At 37.3% G+C, this 18,353-nt stretch overlaps 2 protein-coding genes and 1 pseudogene across 6 annotated transcripts; all 3 read left to right on the forward strand.

The window, feature by feature from the left end:
- Nucleotides 1-2,331: 2,331 nt before the first annotated feature.
- On the forward strand, nucleotides 2,332-7,043 carry LOC125815586 (pentatricopeptide repeat-containing protein At5g39710-like; annotated as a pseudogene).
- Nucleotides 7,044-8,136: 1,093 nt separating this feature from the next.
- LOC125815066 (GATA transcription factor 26-like) lies at nucleotides 8,137-11,280 on the forward strand (the record flags this gene model as incomplete). Its single annotated transcript, XM_049494464.1, has 4 exons — nucleotides 8,137-8,340; nucleotides 8,884-9,002; nucleotides 9,911-10,216; nucleotides 11,039-11,280. Coding segments are annotated over exons 2-4 (588 nt in total), but the record flags the coding sequence as incomplete, so codon positions are not given.
- On the forward strand, nucleotides 11,281-16,545 carry LOC125815587 (uncharacterized). Of its 5 annotated transcripts, none has more exons than XR_007442180.1 (3): nucleotides 11,281-11,342; nucleotides 15,098-15,235; nucleotides 16,334-16,545. XR_007442180.1 is itself a non-coding variant. In XM_049495092.1 (3 exons), exons 1-3 carry the CDS (start codon nucleotides 13,763-13,765, stop codon nucleotides 16,451-16,453), a joined length of 267 nt encoding a protein of 88 aa, XP_049351049.1. In that variant the 5' UTR covers nucleotides 13,484-13,762; the 3' UTR covers nucleotides 16,454-16,545. The 5 variants fall into 5 exon arrangements, 2 of the variants coding, with proteins under 2 accessions (XP_049351049.1, XP_049351047.1); XR_007442178.1 differs by lacking the exon at nucleotides 11,281-11,342 and adding an exon at nucleotides 13,484-13,781; XR_007442179.1 differs by lacking the exons at nucleotides 11,281-11,342; nucleotides 16,334-16,545 and adding exons at nucleotides 13,484-13,781; nucleotides 15,735-15,839.
- The last annotated feature ends 1,808 nt before the right edge of the window (nucleotides 16,546-18,353 follow it).

Here is an 18,353-nt window from a genome sequence, read left to right on the forward strand (position 1 = left end):
TTACCCTGAACTTCTTGCTTAATGCAGATTTTGGTGCAACACATCAGAACACTTCTTCCAGGATTGAAATAATGCACACTTGTGACTTCTGCAAAGGAGCATGCTAGCTATGGGGAGATCATGGAGTCAAAGGTAACTTCTTTTGTCTTCCCGACGCTTTACTAGAAAGTTCTCGGGAGTTCGTTGTCATATTACTACCAATTGTGGAGTCCTGGAGGATTTCTTTCTGCTAGGTGTACTGTAGTTTGTTCAGTTAGTGTTCCCGAACTTTTTATTGACATCGTTGTGCTAATCCTCTGAATCTTGGCTGGTATGGGTGCTCTCCTGCTGAACATTCTTTTCAAGTACAGTGAAGGAAAAATGAGCTAAAAGTGCCTTAAAGGTTTCCAATTAAAAAAATAGGACAAGTGGGTCCCCTTTACTTTTTCTCTACTTTTTTATTTTTAATATTAATAAAAGGACTAAACTAATAACATCTTTCGTAGTTGTTTGGACAACTACTAAAGTTGTCGGACGACTAAAGAAGTTGTCCCCACAACTACGACAGTTGTTGGACTAAAGTGTAAAAGTTAAAAGTTTGGGACTATTGAGAAATCATCTTTTAACCTAATTAATACTATTTGTCACTTCTACCTAATTTTTAATACTTGAAGGACTCCTACCTAATTGACTAACGAGTTTGTCCCTTTTAATAGACCTTCTCGTCAGTGAAGGTAATGTGGCCTAAACCTTGCAATATTTGATAGTAGTCCTCTACTAGTTTCTATCTCCTAAATCTGATGTTGCTGTCCAGCATAAAATATCATATTAGTTGACCATTTACACTTCTAACCTTTTTACTGGTGTCTGTCTTTTTTATTTTGTTTTTTTTCTTTTGGTTGAGAGCAGCATTCTCTTCAATGATTAGAAGGAAACAAAGAAGAAATGTCAACTTCTGAGGTTTCTGGTGGAGAAAGAGTTCAGTACATTTTTCAGGACATATTTGTGAAGAGTTTGGAGGTCTACTTTCTTTCATATTTACTAATGTTTGAAATGCCTACATTATTCTTTTCTTGCTTGGAGAATCAAAATTCATCTATAGGCTTGCTAATGTTTGCACATAAACGACGTTGATTCCATTTTTGTCAATAGGTAGCTACGATGTATGCTTTTGTTGGTATGGCCAACTCTGAATGTGCTGAAAATGCTTTTGTTGGGCATTACATTTTTTGTTGGTGGTGGTCTTCATAAATTGTTGCTAAGGGCTGTGCACATATACAATCTATAAATAAATATTGCCCACGTAAGTTGGTTTTCATCCAGGAACATAGCCGCATAATTGAAATCCTCCATTTTGAATAGTCTTTTATCGACTAGCTCCTTCTGTCAATAAACCACAAGTATTTACAATAGGGTTTCCTCATATACAAGCGTTCTAAATCTTCAAGGCTGTAAAAAGAAGTGAATGACAAACACAAGAACTTTTCAGTAACTTTTCATATTAGTATGTTGATGCGTACAATTGGAATGTTTGTCCTAGGTTCAGTTGCTTGTCAAATTTCATCAGATTTCTCTTTCTCCTGCAGAGGAAGTTAATCCTTGTGAAGATTTAACCGATGATGACCTCAAAAAGCCACACGTCCCAAATCCGCTTTATTTGTGCCAGAAGTAACTCCAAAGGATTAACCTGTTCCCTTGCGTTTGCTTTTGAGCCAATAGTTCAGCACTTACTCAATACTTCTTGTAGTTTTTATGACATTTGGTTGGTTGCATCTTAATTATTGTGTAAATATGCAGGTCCCATTTCAAGTTCACATCCGAAGGCAAATAGCATGTTTCATGAAACCGAGTTTTCAGTGTGCAAGGTTTATTTATGATGAGCCGGTTAAAGTAGGCCATTGTTGACTACCTTTTTATTCTGGTAATGCTTTCTTATAATTGTTGTTCTAACTTGAATGATTCCTTCGTAGATGAGCCACCATTGAATGGTCAATGAGTTGCAACATTCCCAATTTTGAGAAAGTGCATGGATGAGGTTATAGGAATTTTTTTTGCGTGAAGGACTGGGACCTTCAGAAATAATGATTGGACACATCATTGAGATGGAGGTATGTCAAAATATTGGGTGTTTTGTTTGGTTTTGGTTATACCTAAATACAACACACATTTGCATCTATGATCAAGTTTATTGGATTGTGGTCAATAAGTGGGAACTATTTTTGAAATATTTAGCTAGAATTTGAATCTGTTGTAAAGTGTATATTTGTCCTCTCTAATTTTAGGTTTAGTCATATGCTGAATTCCTTAAATTGCAGGGCATTTTTTTGTAACTGGTATTAACATGTTATCACAGTCGCCGTAACTCCGGTTGTAGCTTTTTCCGATATGCTACTGTTAAACCCTACCGGAGAGCCCTCCATAGCTCAACTCGGCAAATCCAATCCAAAACCCTAGACTCACCACCTCCTTCCTCCAGCACCCTTTTTGTCGACAGGGCTGTATTCATTCTTAAAGGCTACGACCCAATTTCCTTGGACTCCATTTCTTCCCAATTCACCCCTCAATATGCTTCTTCCGTTCTTTTCCAATGCCGATTCGATAAACCCCTTGTTCTAAGATTCATCAACTGGGCACGCAACCACCAATTCTTCAATCTTCAATGCAAGTGCATTTCATGTAATGGGTCTTTCGAATTAGCTCAAAATTTTTATGATGATATGGTTAAAGTCTTTCGAATTAGCTCAAAATTTTTATGATGATATGGTTAAATCTGGGGTATCACCTAATGTGTATACTTATAATATTATGATCCGAGGGCTTTGTGCAAAAGGGGATCTGCAAAAGGGTTTGGTTGTTTTCAATGAAATGGAAAAAACTGGCTGCTTGCGAAATGTTGTAACCTATAATACCCTAATAGGTGGTTATTGTAAGATAGGTAGCGTTGATGAGGCAGTCGAATTGCTGAAGCTAATGCAAGTGAGGAACTTGGAACCAAGTGTGGTCACATATAATGCTATTATTATTAATGGGTTGTGTCGAGAAGGAAGGATGAAATAGATGAGTGAGATTTTGAAAGAGATGAGGGGAAAGGGATTAATGCCTGATGAAGTAACCTATAACACACTGGTAAATGCCTATTGTAGAGAGGGTAACTTTCACCAAGCACTTGTTTTGCACTCAGAAATGTTAAGGAATGGGCTGTCTCAAGATGTTAGGACTTCTTTGATTAATAGCATGTGCAAGACCGGGAATTTGCACCGCACAATGAAATTCTTTGATCAACTGCATGCTAAGGGATTATATCCCAATGATAGAATTTACACAACATTGATTGTTGATTTTCTCAGCAGGGTCTTATGAATGAGGCTTTTGAATGAAATGATTTCAAATGGATTTTCCCCTTCAATTGTAACTTACAATGCGTTAATTAATGGGCATTGTGCAGTGAGCAGGATGGAAGATGCTTTACTCGTGACTCAAGAGATGGAACAGAGAAGGCTGGTCCCAGATGTTGTAACTTATAGTACAATAATATCTGGGTTCTGTAGAAACTGTGGGTTGCAAAGAGCATTTTGTGTAAAGCAGCAGATGGTTGAAAAAGGGGTTTTACCTGATGTTATTACTTATTCATCCCTAATTCAAGGTCTTTGTGAGCAGCAAAGACTGACTGAAGTTTGTGAACTTTTCCAAGAGATGTTGAGAGTAGGAATTCAACCAGATAAGTTTACATATACTACACTTTATTGGTGCATACTGTGCAAATGGGGATATTAAAGGTGCTTTTCACCTGCATAACAAAATGATCTATAAGGGTTTCTTTCCTGATGTCGTCACTTACAATGTCCTAATCAATGGGCTTAACAAACAGGCTCGCACTAGGGAAGCAAAGCGGCTTCTTGTTCAAGTTGTTGTATGAGCAATCAGTGTTACTTATGCCATGCTAATAGAAAGTTGCAAAGATCTTGAATTGAAGAGTGTGGTAGATCTTATTAAAGGATTCTGCATGAAAGGTTTGTTGAATGAAGCTGACCAAGTTTTTGAGTTGATGCTGCAAAAGCACAAGAAGCCGAGTGAAGTAGCTTATAACTTACTTATACACGGTCATTCCAGGAGTGGGAATTTGCATAGAGCCTTGAATCCATTTCAGAGAAATGGCTTATCTTGGATTTATTCCTCATACAGTAAGTATTATTGTGCTCATGAAAGATATTTTAAAAAAAGGGATGAGTGAGGAATTAACAACAACAACAACAACAACAACATACCCAGTGAAATCCCACTAGGTGGGGTCTGGGGAGGGTAGAGTGTACGCATACCTTGCCACTACCTCGTGCGAGGTAGAGAGGCTGTTTCCGAAAGACCCTCAGCTCAAGTACATCGAATCCAAGTAAAAGGCGAGGAAAACAGTGTATAAACATACCATCCAATACGAAAGATAGTATACAATCAACAAAGGAAGACATTAACATCAATAAACAATGAGAGAAGTGAAATGCATTAACAACATAAGGCTATAGGTATCACAGACAAGAACTGCAAGTGCAAGACTAGGACTACTACACACGCTAACAACCCCTACCCTTGCAAGGAGAGACAACACGCTAGCCCTACTAACTTTCAACCTTAATACGCGACCTCCACTCCTTCCTATCTAGAGTCATGTCTTCGGTAGTGTGAAGCTGAGCCAAGTCCTGTCTAATCACCTCTCCCCAATACTTCTTAGGCCTACCTCTACCCCTCCGCGTACCCTCTACAACCAGCCCCTCACACCTCCTCACTGGGGCGTCTGCGCACCGTCTCTTCACATGACCAAACCATCTCAGTCTCGCTTCCCTCAGCTTGTCCACCACAGAGGCCACTCCCACCTTCTCCCGGATAACTTCATTCCTAATCTTATCACTCCTAGTGTGCCCACACACCCATCTCAACATCCTCATCTCCGCAACCTGCATTTTCTGAACATGTGAGTTCTTGACTGGCCAACACTCCGCTCCATACAACAAGGCCGGTCTAACTACCACTCTGTAGAACTTACCTTTAAGTCTAGGTGGAATTTTCTTATCACACAAGACTCCAGAGGCAAGCCTCCATTTCATCCAAGCAACCCCAATGCGATGTGTGACATCATCATCGATGTCGCCACTTCTTTGGATTACAGACCCAAGATACTTAAAACTTTCTTTCTTAGGAATGATCTGTGTGGCAAGTCTCACTTCCACATCTGCCTCATCCAACGCATCACTGAATTTGCACCCCAAATATTCTGTTTTGGTCCTACTCAACTTAAACCCTTTGGACTCAAGCGTTTGTCTCCACACCTCCAACCTCGCATTAACTCTGTCCCGCGTCTCATCAATCAGTACTATGTCATCCACAAATAACATACACCATAGGACCTTCTCCTGAATAGACCGCGTCAACTCATCCATCACCAAAGCAAATAGAAAAGGGCTAAGGACTGATCCTTGGTGCAACCCCATCTCAACTGGGAAATGTTCCGAGTCACCTCCAACCGTTCTAACCCGAGTCTTGGCTCCACCGTACATGTCCTTTATCGCCCTAATATAAATCATCGGGACACCTTTAGCCTCCAAGCACCTCCAGAGGACATTCCTCGGTACTTTGTCATAGGCCTTTTCAAGGTCAATGAACACCATATGTAGGTCTCTCTTCCTTTTTCTATATTTTTCTACCAGTCTTCGCATAAGATGAATGGCTTCGGTCGTCGACCGTCCCGGCATGAATCCAAACTGATTCTCAGAAATGGACACCCCTCTTCTCACCCTCATCTCCACCACTCTCTCCCAAATCTTCATAGTATGGCTTAGCAATTCGATACCCCTGTAGTTGTTACAGTTCTGGATATCACCCTTGTTTTTATACAACGGAACCATTGTACTCCACCTCCATTCATCAGGCATCTTTGCTGTCTTAAAAATAACATTAAACAACCCAGTCAACCACTCTATACCTGCCTTGTCCGTGCTCTTCCAAAAATCCACCGGAATCTCATCGGGTCCGGTCGCTCTTCCCCTGCTCATCCTACTGATAGCACGTATAACCTCCTCGCTCCTAAAACACCTGTAGTACCCAAAGTCCCGAAGTCTTTCCGAGTGTGCCAAATCACCCAACGCAATGTCTCCGCCCCCTTCTTCATTTAGAAGTTTGTGAAAGTATCTTCGCCATCTCTGCTTGATGGAGGTCTGGATGAGTGAGGAATTACATCAAGTAATTCAAAGCACACTAAAACGTGTAACTTGCTGATGGTGAGCTAGCAAAAGTTATTGTTGAGGTGAACTACAACGAAGGGAACATGGATGCAGTATTCAATGCACTTACTGAAATGGCCAAGGATGGCCTTCTTCCAAATAGTGGGAAAACCGCATTTTGTCACATGCTGCAATAAAGTACATATCGTCTTAAAATAATCACACCAACTTTGCCCATGCATGGGGTAGAATGCATCAAGCAAGCAGGAAACTGGGTTGCAACAAATTGTTTGCCCCTCATTTAGGTTTCTCATGCCATTGTGAATGTGGGAGAGCTAGTTTACTCTGATGAGCGACATTCTTTCGAGAGGGTTAAATTCCCACTTTGCTTGAAAATTGTAACTTTCCACATGCTTAGTAGGTCAGATTTTGAACTCCATTTATCTTTGGACTTAGTACATACCTCAATTTTTGTCAATATCCTGCATGTTAAACTTACATATAGATAGGATTTTTATACTTTCTTTAGGAAGTTTCATTATATTTAGTCTTAGGTTCAGATGTTTGCAAATTTCAATGTATGGACATTAGCTGCATTTTTTTTTTGGGGTTTTCCTCTTCTGAAGTGGCATCATCATGCTAAATTGGGATTTCCTCTTCTGAAATGGCATTATCATGCTAAGTGTTAACGCCTAGCATCTATGTCATATATTCCATCGATACTTCGCCTTCTCCTGTTGCTGATTTACTGGCCTTGCCAATGTGATGCCTCATGTTCCTATTGCCTATCACTATTACATCTGCTATATTTTAGTGGTAGGTCAGTTCCATATACCAGCAACGCATTCACAAAAGGATGAACAAATAATTTTTGAATTCGTCTCAGCTATATAAGTAGGGTGCTTACTTGAAAAGGTGAAACAAGATGAAGAGAAGGAAGTGAATTTCATTCGAGAAAGTGTGAAAACTCCAATTATGATGTCTTTTACTAGTACACTTGGTTCACATAGTAAAACTACATTAGACAATAACATGATTGTAGATGAAAGAGCAATTTAAGTAATTCTTAAGCAAAACAATGCTGTTATAATTCAACTCTTTCTGCCAGTAATTTGATACATGTTTTCCATTGTGAAATCTTCCTTCCATGCAGCCTAAGGAGCTTTTCTGTTCACGAACATTGTATATACCATTGATGAAGTCTGTTTATGGATGGTCATGGCTGTTTCGAGAGTAGGATTTGATTTACAGTGTCTTGCCTTTAGATCAGCTATCACGTAGTCTCTGTACTTCTGGACTAACTTTTTCCATTCTAATACCAAATGTAATAATCCAAGTCTAGCAACTAGTCCCAGAACTTTCTGGTTTTGTAACTTTTATCAAAAGAACTTGAAGCTCAGTCTATCAGCCCAGAATTGCCAGTTAGAGGTAGAAAGCGTTTTCCATTTTAATAAAAACTCCAGTTGCATAAAATAGTACTGGCTTAAACATTCCATATTTCTCATACATTGACGTGCAATGTGGTTTTACTATTATGGTATACAAAAATAATCGAGAACATAACGAGATCAGAAAAGACCAAGAGCACTGCCCCAGGTCTTCTCACTTTCTATATTCTGCTAACATATTATGAATCTCAAGAAATATTGGTGCATTTGTGTTAAATAGGCTTCTCACAGGAAGCGACAGGGTGTTTTCATATTTCCCCACAAATGACTGTTTGCAAGTTCATCCAGAAGTTACATTTGATTGATTTGCTTTCTATGGTTCTAACGACACAAGTAGACCAACTGTTCCTTTGCTACCAGTTGACATCTCATCTTACTAGAGCGATGTTGATTGTCAGGAACATCTGTTCCGTGTGCATCATAGCTAGTTTCTGAGTGTTGTTATTCAGTTCAGTGTTTCCTCTAGATTGGGCATGAAGGAAAATTCTCTGTTTTTCATGAATAATCGCTTTGTGCAAATAATACAAGATGGTGAATCAATATCTCATGCAACAAATGAACATCCAGTAGCACTGCTTGCAGAACACACAAAAAAACTCTTGCAAAGAGATAATACTATTTACATGCCTATCTTATCTCAAAGGCATTGAAATGCTGCTGCTGTTTCTGCATCCATACTTCACAAGCTTTATGGCAACAAATTGGTAAGTAATGATTAATCTATCTCCTGGACTTCTAGTGCAAGGGGAAACAGATGTAAAAATTGGTAAGTAAGAGAAACAGATGTAAAAAAGCATTATTGCAAAGAAATTGAATGTAGTCATTCTTTTGCTGGATCTGCTCTCAGTAGTGTAATCTGAAGGGCCTTGGATTTTTCAAATCTAAATCTGATTTCACAATTGCAAGCAATTACTGCATTAAATCGTTGTTATTTGGCAACTCTTTTATTCGCTCACTTTTATATATTCAAATTGTCATCTTGAAACTATTTAACATTCTCTTGCCTTCAGATTCATTGCTTAACAAGCTTTGACCACTAGACTAAAGGCATAAAATAATGAGGATTCACCAAATCCAGCTTTCACCCCACCCCTTTTTCTTTTGATAGAGAATCAAATACTTCTCTCATTGGAGTTATAGTGTAAATAGTTGAGAAATTACAGTAATCAAAGTTGCTGAGCTGTCATAAGGGGAAAGTTGTAGTCTACATATATCTTGTGATAGGTCACCTCACTCAGTCATTTTAGATTTTGAGAGCAAAACGAATTAGGTTAGCAGCGGCACATTCAACCTGATTCGAACTGGAATCATTCAGAACCAGATTTTATGGGTAAACAGGGGCCATGTTTCCATTGTAGCGTCAAGCGTAAGTTCTCCTCTTGATCAATATTTTCTCCTGAAGTTTTCCACATAATATCTCATAATTGTGGTTTTATAACTCTTTTTAGATATTTGAACTATTATTAGCTGAATCCCTCCACCTGTATCAATACTTCGATCCGTATCCCTGAATCTTAAAATTTAGAGCATGAAGGATCCAAACTACTGACACATAGACAACAACATACCAAGTATAATCCCACGAGTGGGGTATATGGAGAGTAGGATATACACAAACCTTACCCTACGTTTGTGGGGGTAGAAAGTCAGTTTTTGATAAACCATCGGCTTTAAAGAGGAGTATCTGAAGAAGGGTTGCAAGAAAATGACCACCAAATGACAAGATACGAAGTAAATAAACCATCAAATGTTGGGTGGTCCGCCAGTGGGTGGGTGGGGGATTATCTTACCGTTGAGCACTAGAGAAAGAGATAGTCCCTGTTGAATATTATACAGTTAATCACTGTCGTCTTAGATGGTAACTTTCCTCCTTAAAATATCATGCAAATAAATGCAGTCTGCCAAGAGGCTAACTGTTCTGCATGGTACCTTGAAGTATCAAGCAAATCCTTTTCAATCTTTCCACCATAAAGCTCAAAGTTCAACTACTTTGTATGGTTCCTTAACACGGTGATGAAAATTTGAGTACAAAAACAGTTGACACATTTGAAAAGTCTATGCATGTTTCACAGAGATATTTCCTTTTGTTTTGGCGAAGAAATACTCTAGTTCCGTGATGCTTCTGTTCTCGTGAAATGCATTCTATACCTTTTTACAAGAAATCTTAATTGTCAGTGATCACTGTGCTTTAGTTTCTGAGAAAAGTTTTTGCCTGTAAGAATGTTTTCTTAATTTTTCCCAGTTTAAACACTAATTAATTATGAACTCAAACAGAAACCATTCTTTGGAGAAATGGGCCACCTGAAAAACCAGTGCTCTGCAATGCATGTGGATCAAGATGGCGGGTTAGGAGGACACTAGATGGCTATATTCCCAGACATGGATACATAGAAAAAGAGAGCTATCAGCGACCTTCTGACATGAAGCCGGCTCGTGACGAAAGAAAGCTAGAAGTTGGAGTAGAGGTTTCTGGACAGGATGGCTCTTCAGCTTGTCTTGAAGAAGAAATGAATAACATATCAAGCCTAGGTTCAGCAGGGTCATCCTCAGACAACTGCATGCAGATGGAAGAAACAAATGGTAAAATAATTTCACTCATATATAGAGCACTTGACTTGTCGCAGCAAATATGATGCATGTTCTGAATCAAATCCTTTCTTAAGCACAAGGGTCATAAAAAATGGAGAACTAATGTCTTCCTATTTCTTTCCTCTGCTTGCATGATAGTAAGCCCAAAACTCTTAATCTCAAAGAAAATTATGAGATAGATGAAATTAGACAGCCAAATCATTGTAGATGCACCTTCCCCCAAAAGTAATCCTGCAGTGCATAGTCTTCTGATTCAAAAGAAAAGGAAGAAACAGTTCACCCAATATTATTGTTGCTTCCAATTAAGAACTTCTCTTATTCTATTGATTAAAAATGGATAAATTTGCTCACCCCCCACCCCTACCCCCACACCCACAAAAAAGTGCTCTAAGACAACTTGATAAGCATGTATCAAGATTCACGACACTCGGATTTATTTTTATGCAGGACATCCTTTTTGTTTCCCGCTTGTGATGTGATTGTCAAATCACATTCAGGGTTTTACCAAAACAAATCGCAGGGAATCAATCACTATAATAATACTCTATAGACAAAATGTTGGGTTTCTTTCTTGTTCATAGATCATTAATTATAGTGTTTCCCCTAAGCTTCAAAAACTTACTTTCCTTTACACAATGAACTGACATCGACAAATTACAGGTAATTTGGATTTTCAATAGAGATATGAACCGATCAGTCCAACTATACATTAACCATACAAATAATAAAAGCTTTACCCCAAAGTAAAAAGATCCATTATATTAATACCTTATTGTTTTATGTGCACTAACATTCACCTTTTGTTTGGAGAAGCATACAAAGATCCTCTCTGGAATCCTGACAGTGTCCCCAGAAGAAAGAGATCAGAGCGTAGAAAACACATTTTGTCACCTGTTGAAAGACTCCAGAGGCAACTTCATAACATTCTACAGGAGCCAGACTTTGAAAATATCTCTGCCGATGATGAAAATATTCTAATTTATGCAAGCAACAAATACATTCCTCCCAATGAGATTGGTCTTGGAGCTATGCTGCTTGTATCACCACCTACTGCTACAGTAGATAATGATGCCTCTTGCTCAGTGAATGTTCCTGTAGGAAATTCCAATTCCAATTTGTAAGTGAATTTTGAGATGCATGCACAAGGTTCAAGCTGGTATGTGAGCCAACTCTTACTATCTAGCTAGTACAATGTTTGTTAAAACAATTTGAGTTGTTCAACTTTACTAGATGTTCGCAACGGCAACGCTCAACAACTTGTGTGTTTTGAGACCATATAGTTTGCCAATAGTGGCTTCATTTTGGAGATTTATAATTCTGTTGTTTTATTGTATGGGATTTCAATGAATTAGATATGTCTATTCTGCTTTTTGGGTGCATTTGATATGTCAATTCCGATGCCGGTCATAGTGTGCTTGCCTACAAGTTTGTTAGTGTAAATAAATAAATTTTGGGTCTAAATCAACCCTACGGGCTAGTTTATGAGGGTAGGATTGCTCAAGTCTATATAAGGAATTCATAATTCCCTCATGCACTTATGTGGGACTTAACACCCTGCCTCACGCCCAAGACCGGACATCTAGTCTGTGGATCATTTAATATTGGGCCCAACATCGGATGAGTTTGACTCTGATACCATGTAAAGAAATCAATTTTGGGCCTAACTCTACCCTAAAAGTTAGCTTATGAGAGGAGGATTGCCCAAGTCTATATAAGGAGTCCATAATTTCCTCATCCCATGATGTGGGACTTAAAGAGCCCAATATCCATTATTTACCGTTTGTTTGCATGGGACTCCACATTACATGGATACTATATCAATGGCGTGTCGTTAAATTGTTCTCTAAAATGCTTCTGCGATTGCATCTTCCATATTCAGAGATGGGAGTTTGATTATTAAAGAAATAGGTATATCAACTTTAGATAAAGTATGTTCAGCCACAAAATGTTTGAGAACTAAGTCAACCAAAAGTCTCTTCGATCTCCTTTTAAGTTATAACAATAAGTCGATAATATTTACACTAAAGAGAAGCTAGAGAGCCATTAATACATAATCTAGGAGCAATTAAGAGTCAGAATAATTTAGTATTGAGTTTCATAAATGCCCCCAAGTAGCAACATAAATCTAGAGGGTAGCGAGGGGGTTCACCTGAACCCCCTCAGCAAAAAATTACACGGTATTTTGAACCTCTTGAACATGAGATTGGAGGTGGACTAAGTGGTTGAGATTCACCTTGAGGTTTCAAGTTAAAAACTCAAGCACCGCATTTTTATTTTTCGAACCCCTTAGTGAAAATCCTTGATCTGCCACTTTACCCAATATAACTCTTCAAAAGCTTCATATTACTTGATTGACTTTTAAGTAATAGGAAGTAGTTTAATAAAAGCAACAAGCATTGTAGAAACCAGAAAAAATGTATTCACTACCATAAAACTTCTTAGAAGGTCAGGAAATACAAAAACAGTAGAAAGGAGCGAATAGAGTAAAATTCATTACTACTTAGAAAAGGAAAATAGGACATGGGAAGAAATGAGAACATTAAAATCTCCGTCATTCTTTTACACAGTGGTAGAGCGGTGTAAATGATAATAGCTGAAAAAGGAAATCATAGGAGTGATTCATGGGACTGGATAAGCATCTTAGTCTCTGGAGGGTCATACAACTGAAAAAGGCTACTTTTGGGTTTGTTAAAGAATAGATTTCGGGCCTAACTCAACCCCAACCCCAAAGCCCAACTCATAGGGTGAGGATTGTCCAAGTCCATATAAGGAGACCAATTACCCATCCCATATCCCATGTGGAACTCTTAAAAGGGTCGTACCTTCATATTCTTAGTTTTGTTTGAAACGTAGAATGCTTAATCTACAAAGTTAATTATTTTTCCAAAAAAGGAAGTAGTATTGGCGGGAGATATAATTTTATGCCAAAATATTCTATAGACAAAATAGGGAATCAATCACTATATAATACTCTTATAGACAAAATATTGGGTTTCTTTCTTGCTCATTGATCATTAATTATAGTGTCTCCCCTAAGCTTCAAAAACTTACTTTCCTTTACACAATGAATTGGCATCGACAAATTACAGGTAATTTGGATTTTCGATAAAGGTATGAACTGATCAGTTCAACTATACTTTAACCATATAAATAATAAAGGTTTTACCACAAAGTAAAAAGATCTATTGTATTAATACCTTGTTGTTTTATGTACACTAACATTCACCTTTTGTTAGGAGAAGCAGTCAAAGACTCTGGAATCCTGAGAGTGTCCCAAGAAGAAAGAGATCAGAGCGTAGAAAACACATTTTGTCACCTGTTGAAAGACTCTAGAGGCAACTTCATACTAATCTACAGGAGCCAGACTTTGAAAATCTCTGTCGATGATGAAAATATTCTAATTTATGCAAGGAACAAATACATTCCTCCTAATGAGATTGTTCTTGGAGCTATGCTGCTTGTATCACCACCTACTACTACAGAACACTCTATGTCTCTATCTCCAATGGCAGTTGCTGGAAGTAAGTTTTGAGAAGCATGCATAAGGTTCAAGCTGGTAACTCTTTTATCTAGCTAGTGCAATGTTCGTTAAAACAATTTGAGTTGTTCCAACTTTACATGATGTCCTTAATGGCAACGACAACACCTTGTATGTTTTGAGACCATCTAGTTTGCTAATTCTGCATTTATTTTGGAGATTTATATTTCTTCTGTTATATTGGATGGGATTTCAATTAATTAGATACATCTATTCTACTTTATGGGTGCATTTAATATGTCGATGTTTGTCATTGTGTGCTTGCCTACAAGTTTGTTAGTGTAAAGAAATGAATTTGGGCCCAACTCAACCCACTAAGCTAGCCTATGAGGGTAGAATTACTCAAGTCCGTATGAGGAGTCCATAGTTCCCTCATCGCATTGACGTGGGACTTAACACCCAGCCTCATGCCCAAGACCGAACTTCTAGTATGTGGACTATTTAATATGGGGGCCCAATATCGGTAAATCATATATTGGGATGAGTTTGATTCTGATACCATGTAAAGAAATGAATTTTGGGCCTAACTCTACCTTAAATTTTAAGGGGAGGATTACTCAAATCCATATAAGGAATCCATAATTCCCTCATCCCACAATGTGGGACTTAAGAAACCCAATATCCATTATTTACGGTTAGTTTGTGTGGACTCCACATTAAATGGATACTACATCAGGGGTGTGCCATTAAATAGGTCTCTAAAATGCTTCTGCTATTGCATCTTCCATATTTGGAGATGAGAATCTACTATTGAAGAAGTAGGTCTATCAGCTTTAGGATAAGGTATACTCAACCGCAAAAAGTTTGAAAACTAAGTCGACCAAAAAGTTTCTTTTATCTTCTTTTAAGTTATAACGACAATTCAATAATTTTTACACTAAAGAGAAGCTAGAGAGCCATTAATACATAATCTAGAGAAATTAAGACTTAGAATAATTTAGTATTGAGTTTCATAAATGCCCCCAAGTTGCAACATAAATCTAGAGGGTAGTGAGGGGGTTCACCCGAGCCCGATCCCCTCGGTCAAAAATTACACAGTATATATTAGGTATTTTTTAAATTTTGTATGTATATATATTGATTTTGAACCTCTTGAAATTATGGTTAAATAAAACGGAAGAATTATAAAGAAATGCACAACTGACATTCTAGATGGTCTCAAAACACGCAAGTTATTGCGCGTTGCCGTTGGGGAAATCCGGTAAAGTTGGAACAACCCAAATTGTTTTTTTACCAACATTGCACTAGCTAAATAATAAGAGTTGGTTTCCCATACCAACTTGAATGTTATGCATGCATCTCAAAATTCACTTACATATTGGAATTTTCTATAGGAGCATTCACTGAGCGAGAGGCATTTTCTTCACAGATGTACTGCTGATAGTCTTGAGCATTATATAATGCTAGTTATCGTATCTACTTGTGCTGATGGAGCATCAGATACTTATTGCAGAAAGTTAAATTTGTTCAAGGTTAGGGAACTCTTCCTGGGCTTCTTTCTTTCTTTTTATATTGCGGTAACTTAGGTTGATGATTTTGCAAAATTTATATGGGGCAGTTCTAAGGGAAATATTTTTTAGTCAGTAAATTAAGCTTATTGGATTTATAGTTTTCTGACTTAGGCATTCTAAATGCTCAGAACATTTTTATTGGTCTGTGGCGGGGTGGTTTTTTTGATAAAGTTGTCGTGTATCATGCTCAATATTTTTCATAATGAATTTGGGAACTTTCTAAGCCTTTTCTTGTTTTAATTATAGAATGAAACTGGGTATGTTGTTGTATTGAAACTGCGTCTGGGATGTTGGTACTACCATGGGTCACAACTTGCAAAATTGGGTTTACCGGGTTATTCAGCAAGTGGTAATAACTTAGGGAGTTGCTAAATCTATTGATTGTAGTTCTTTAAATAATTCTATCATATATTAGCTTTGCCTTAGTCATTAACTCATTATACATCCTTTTTCTCAATAGATTTTTGTCATATTTTTCTTCCAATCTTTGCTTCGGAAACATTTCTTTTGAGCCGAGGGTCTATTGGAAACAACCTTTGTACCCACAAAGGTAGGGGTAAGGTATTACACTGGGTAGGTTGTTGATACATATTTGTGGGATGGTTAAGGACATAGATACTTTAATCAGATTGTCACATGTTAAATTTAGGCTTGGAACACTAACCATGTGCATATATACGGCATTAATCATTTGCTTCATGCATGATGAAGATGACGATACTTGAAGTCTTGGTCATAATGTAAAATGGGCATCCGCCGAATTTCTGTGGTCATTGGTCATGAAGTTTCTTATATAAGCTGGTGAGTATTGCTTCTGGAGTATGATGTACCTAATGTTGGTGCTCAGTGTCAAGCTTGTGAAGCTGAGCATTTTAGTACAAGCTAGATCAGTTGCATTTTCACAGTGGTGTGGCAAGGCTGCACCTGATTGCTTCATAGAGTGCAAAATAGGTATCCACAGTATCTGAACTAACGCTATTATATAAAGGATCTTTCCTTGCTTATCCAGCTGGACGTTGATTATCCTATTAAACAACTGAGCCCTCTTCTGTTCTTCAGGAAGCTCTGAAGCTACTTGGATGGGACATATGTCCTTCAAGATCATGTTCACGATCACTAAAGCAGCTCGGGAGCACCTGTTCTTTGGAAAATCTAGTTGGGGTTAATTATTGGCTTTAACGAAGCTCTATTTTATTACTAGGCTTCTACTTCCAGGGCAACTCAACTGACGAAGTTGGCCGTTAAACTCTGTTTTATATTGAACCGATAGTTTTCCCTATACAAAAACCCTCTTCCAAGGAAAAAGAAAAGCTGAATAAATATTTCACTTGTATGGTGCAAAGTGGAGATCAGTTTTATGATCCATTACAAATGTTGTTTTGGTTATATAGTGTTTTTGCCCAGGAGATGCTAATATATAAGTCATGAGATCATTCTATTATAATTTGTCGTGTGAGATCATTTCCTTGGAAATTTAGAAAAATATTGCAATGAAAGAGACTTTACAATTGGCAATGGTTGATCGTTTAATTTTTGTAAGCAAGATTTTTTAATCGAGTTTTACCTGAGAAATCCACCATTTCTTTTTATTTTTTGGGTTCGATTTTAATAAACTACTTATAATTTTTTTACTTGGTTGAGGAGTTTAAAATTTACACTAGCATGAATGTGTGAGGAATATAAAATTGCATACATGGATTTCGCAACTCAAACAAAATAGAAGGCTTCGTTTCCCTTAACATGATGAACTTTTGATCTTCCAAAAGTCGGAGAAATCAATCAAAGTCATAATGGGAAAAGAAATGGCATCCGCTGAACATATTGGATTATACAAAACAAGAAAAGCACATTCGCCTACTAGTAGGTAAATCAATAGCATTGAACCATGGATTATATGTGCCAAGAACAACATAAAAGCTCAATTGCACTAATAGGGGAAAACGAAAAAATATGATACGTAGTATAAAATTCGGAAGTGGTTCCTAGTAAATAGGAAGAAAGGTTAGTGGTGAGTGGTAATTTTTTACAACTATTACTATGGTAAAATTAAATAGTAGTATATGTTTACTTAGATGCGTAATTTTTTCAATTAGAATAACTTTTTTACACCGACACACAAATATCTAAGTATTATTTTTAGATTAAAAATTTCAAAAGTCTTTTATTTTTTTATTAAACACCATGCCAAGTTAAATGATACGCTCTCAATTTCATATTAGTTGATATCATACTAAAAAATAATTGTCCTTGTTCACCTTACTAAATTAAGAAAACATTAATTAAAATTATTCTATATTACCCCCTTGCAATTATTTCTTTTTGTAACTGTTCACATTTAATTGTAAAATTACTAAGAATTTTTTTAAAGGATGAATTTGTAATTATTTCTGACTTCTTAATAGGTGTGAAAAAAAGAAAGTGATTTATGTAGTTTTAAAAACTAAAAAACCCGTTTGACGTGGAAATTAAGCTTCAAGGTATATTCGCACAGCTTGGAAGTCCTTCCACCATTGAATTGCCGCAGGTCCCTGTAGTAGTGAGTCAAAGTAGTGGGAAATCAAGTGTTGTTGAATCTTGAGGCACTTGCGAATTCTTGCCTAAAAGGTTCTGATATTTGTAGAAGGCGCCCACTTGTTCTACAACTCCTTCAAACCAAACTTAATCTTGATGAGTCCTGGCAAACGATTTCAATGAAATTCGTTCGGAAATTTAGGTATTCTTGAATTGCAAGACATTGTAGTATTAGACTTAATTTGAATATTGACTCAATGGATTTAAACTGGGTGTACTGCAAGTCTCAAGATCAAATCAAGAAAAGACCAAAATAAAATAAAATAGGACGATCTTGTCCATCTGTCCTGGCCTTGGCGGGTAAGAAGGTGGCAGGTATCCTGGAATTAGTAGGAAAGTAATTTGAGCAAATATTTTGTTCCAATACCTAAGTAGTCTCATCTACTCAATCAACTTATGCAGTAGGTTTGGATTTGAGCAAATATAATTATGTAACAATGCTAAAGAAAAAAGATGTTTGGATTCCTGTCTATTAGTATTAGTTTACTGGTTTACCGTGTTTATGAAT

This window comes from Solanum verrucosum, unplaced genomic scaffold (assembly GCF_900185275.1).
Source record: "Solanum verrucosum unplaced genomic scaffold, falcon-dt-bn FXZP01000261.1, whole genome shotgun sequence".
Classification (NCBI taxonomy): Eukaryota; Viridiplantae; Streptophyta; class Magnoliopsida; order Solanales; family Solanaceae; genus Solanum; species Solanum verrucosum.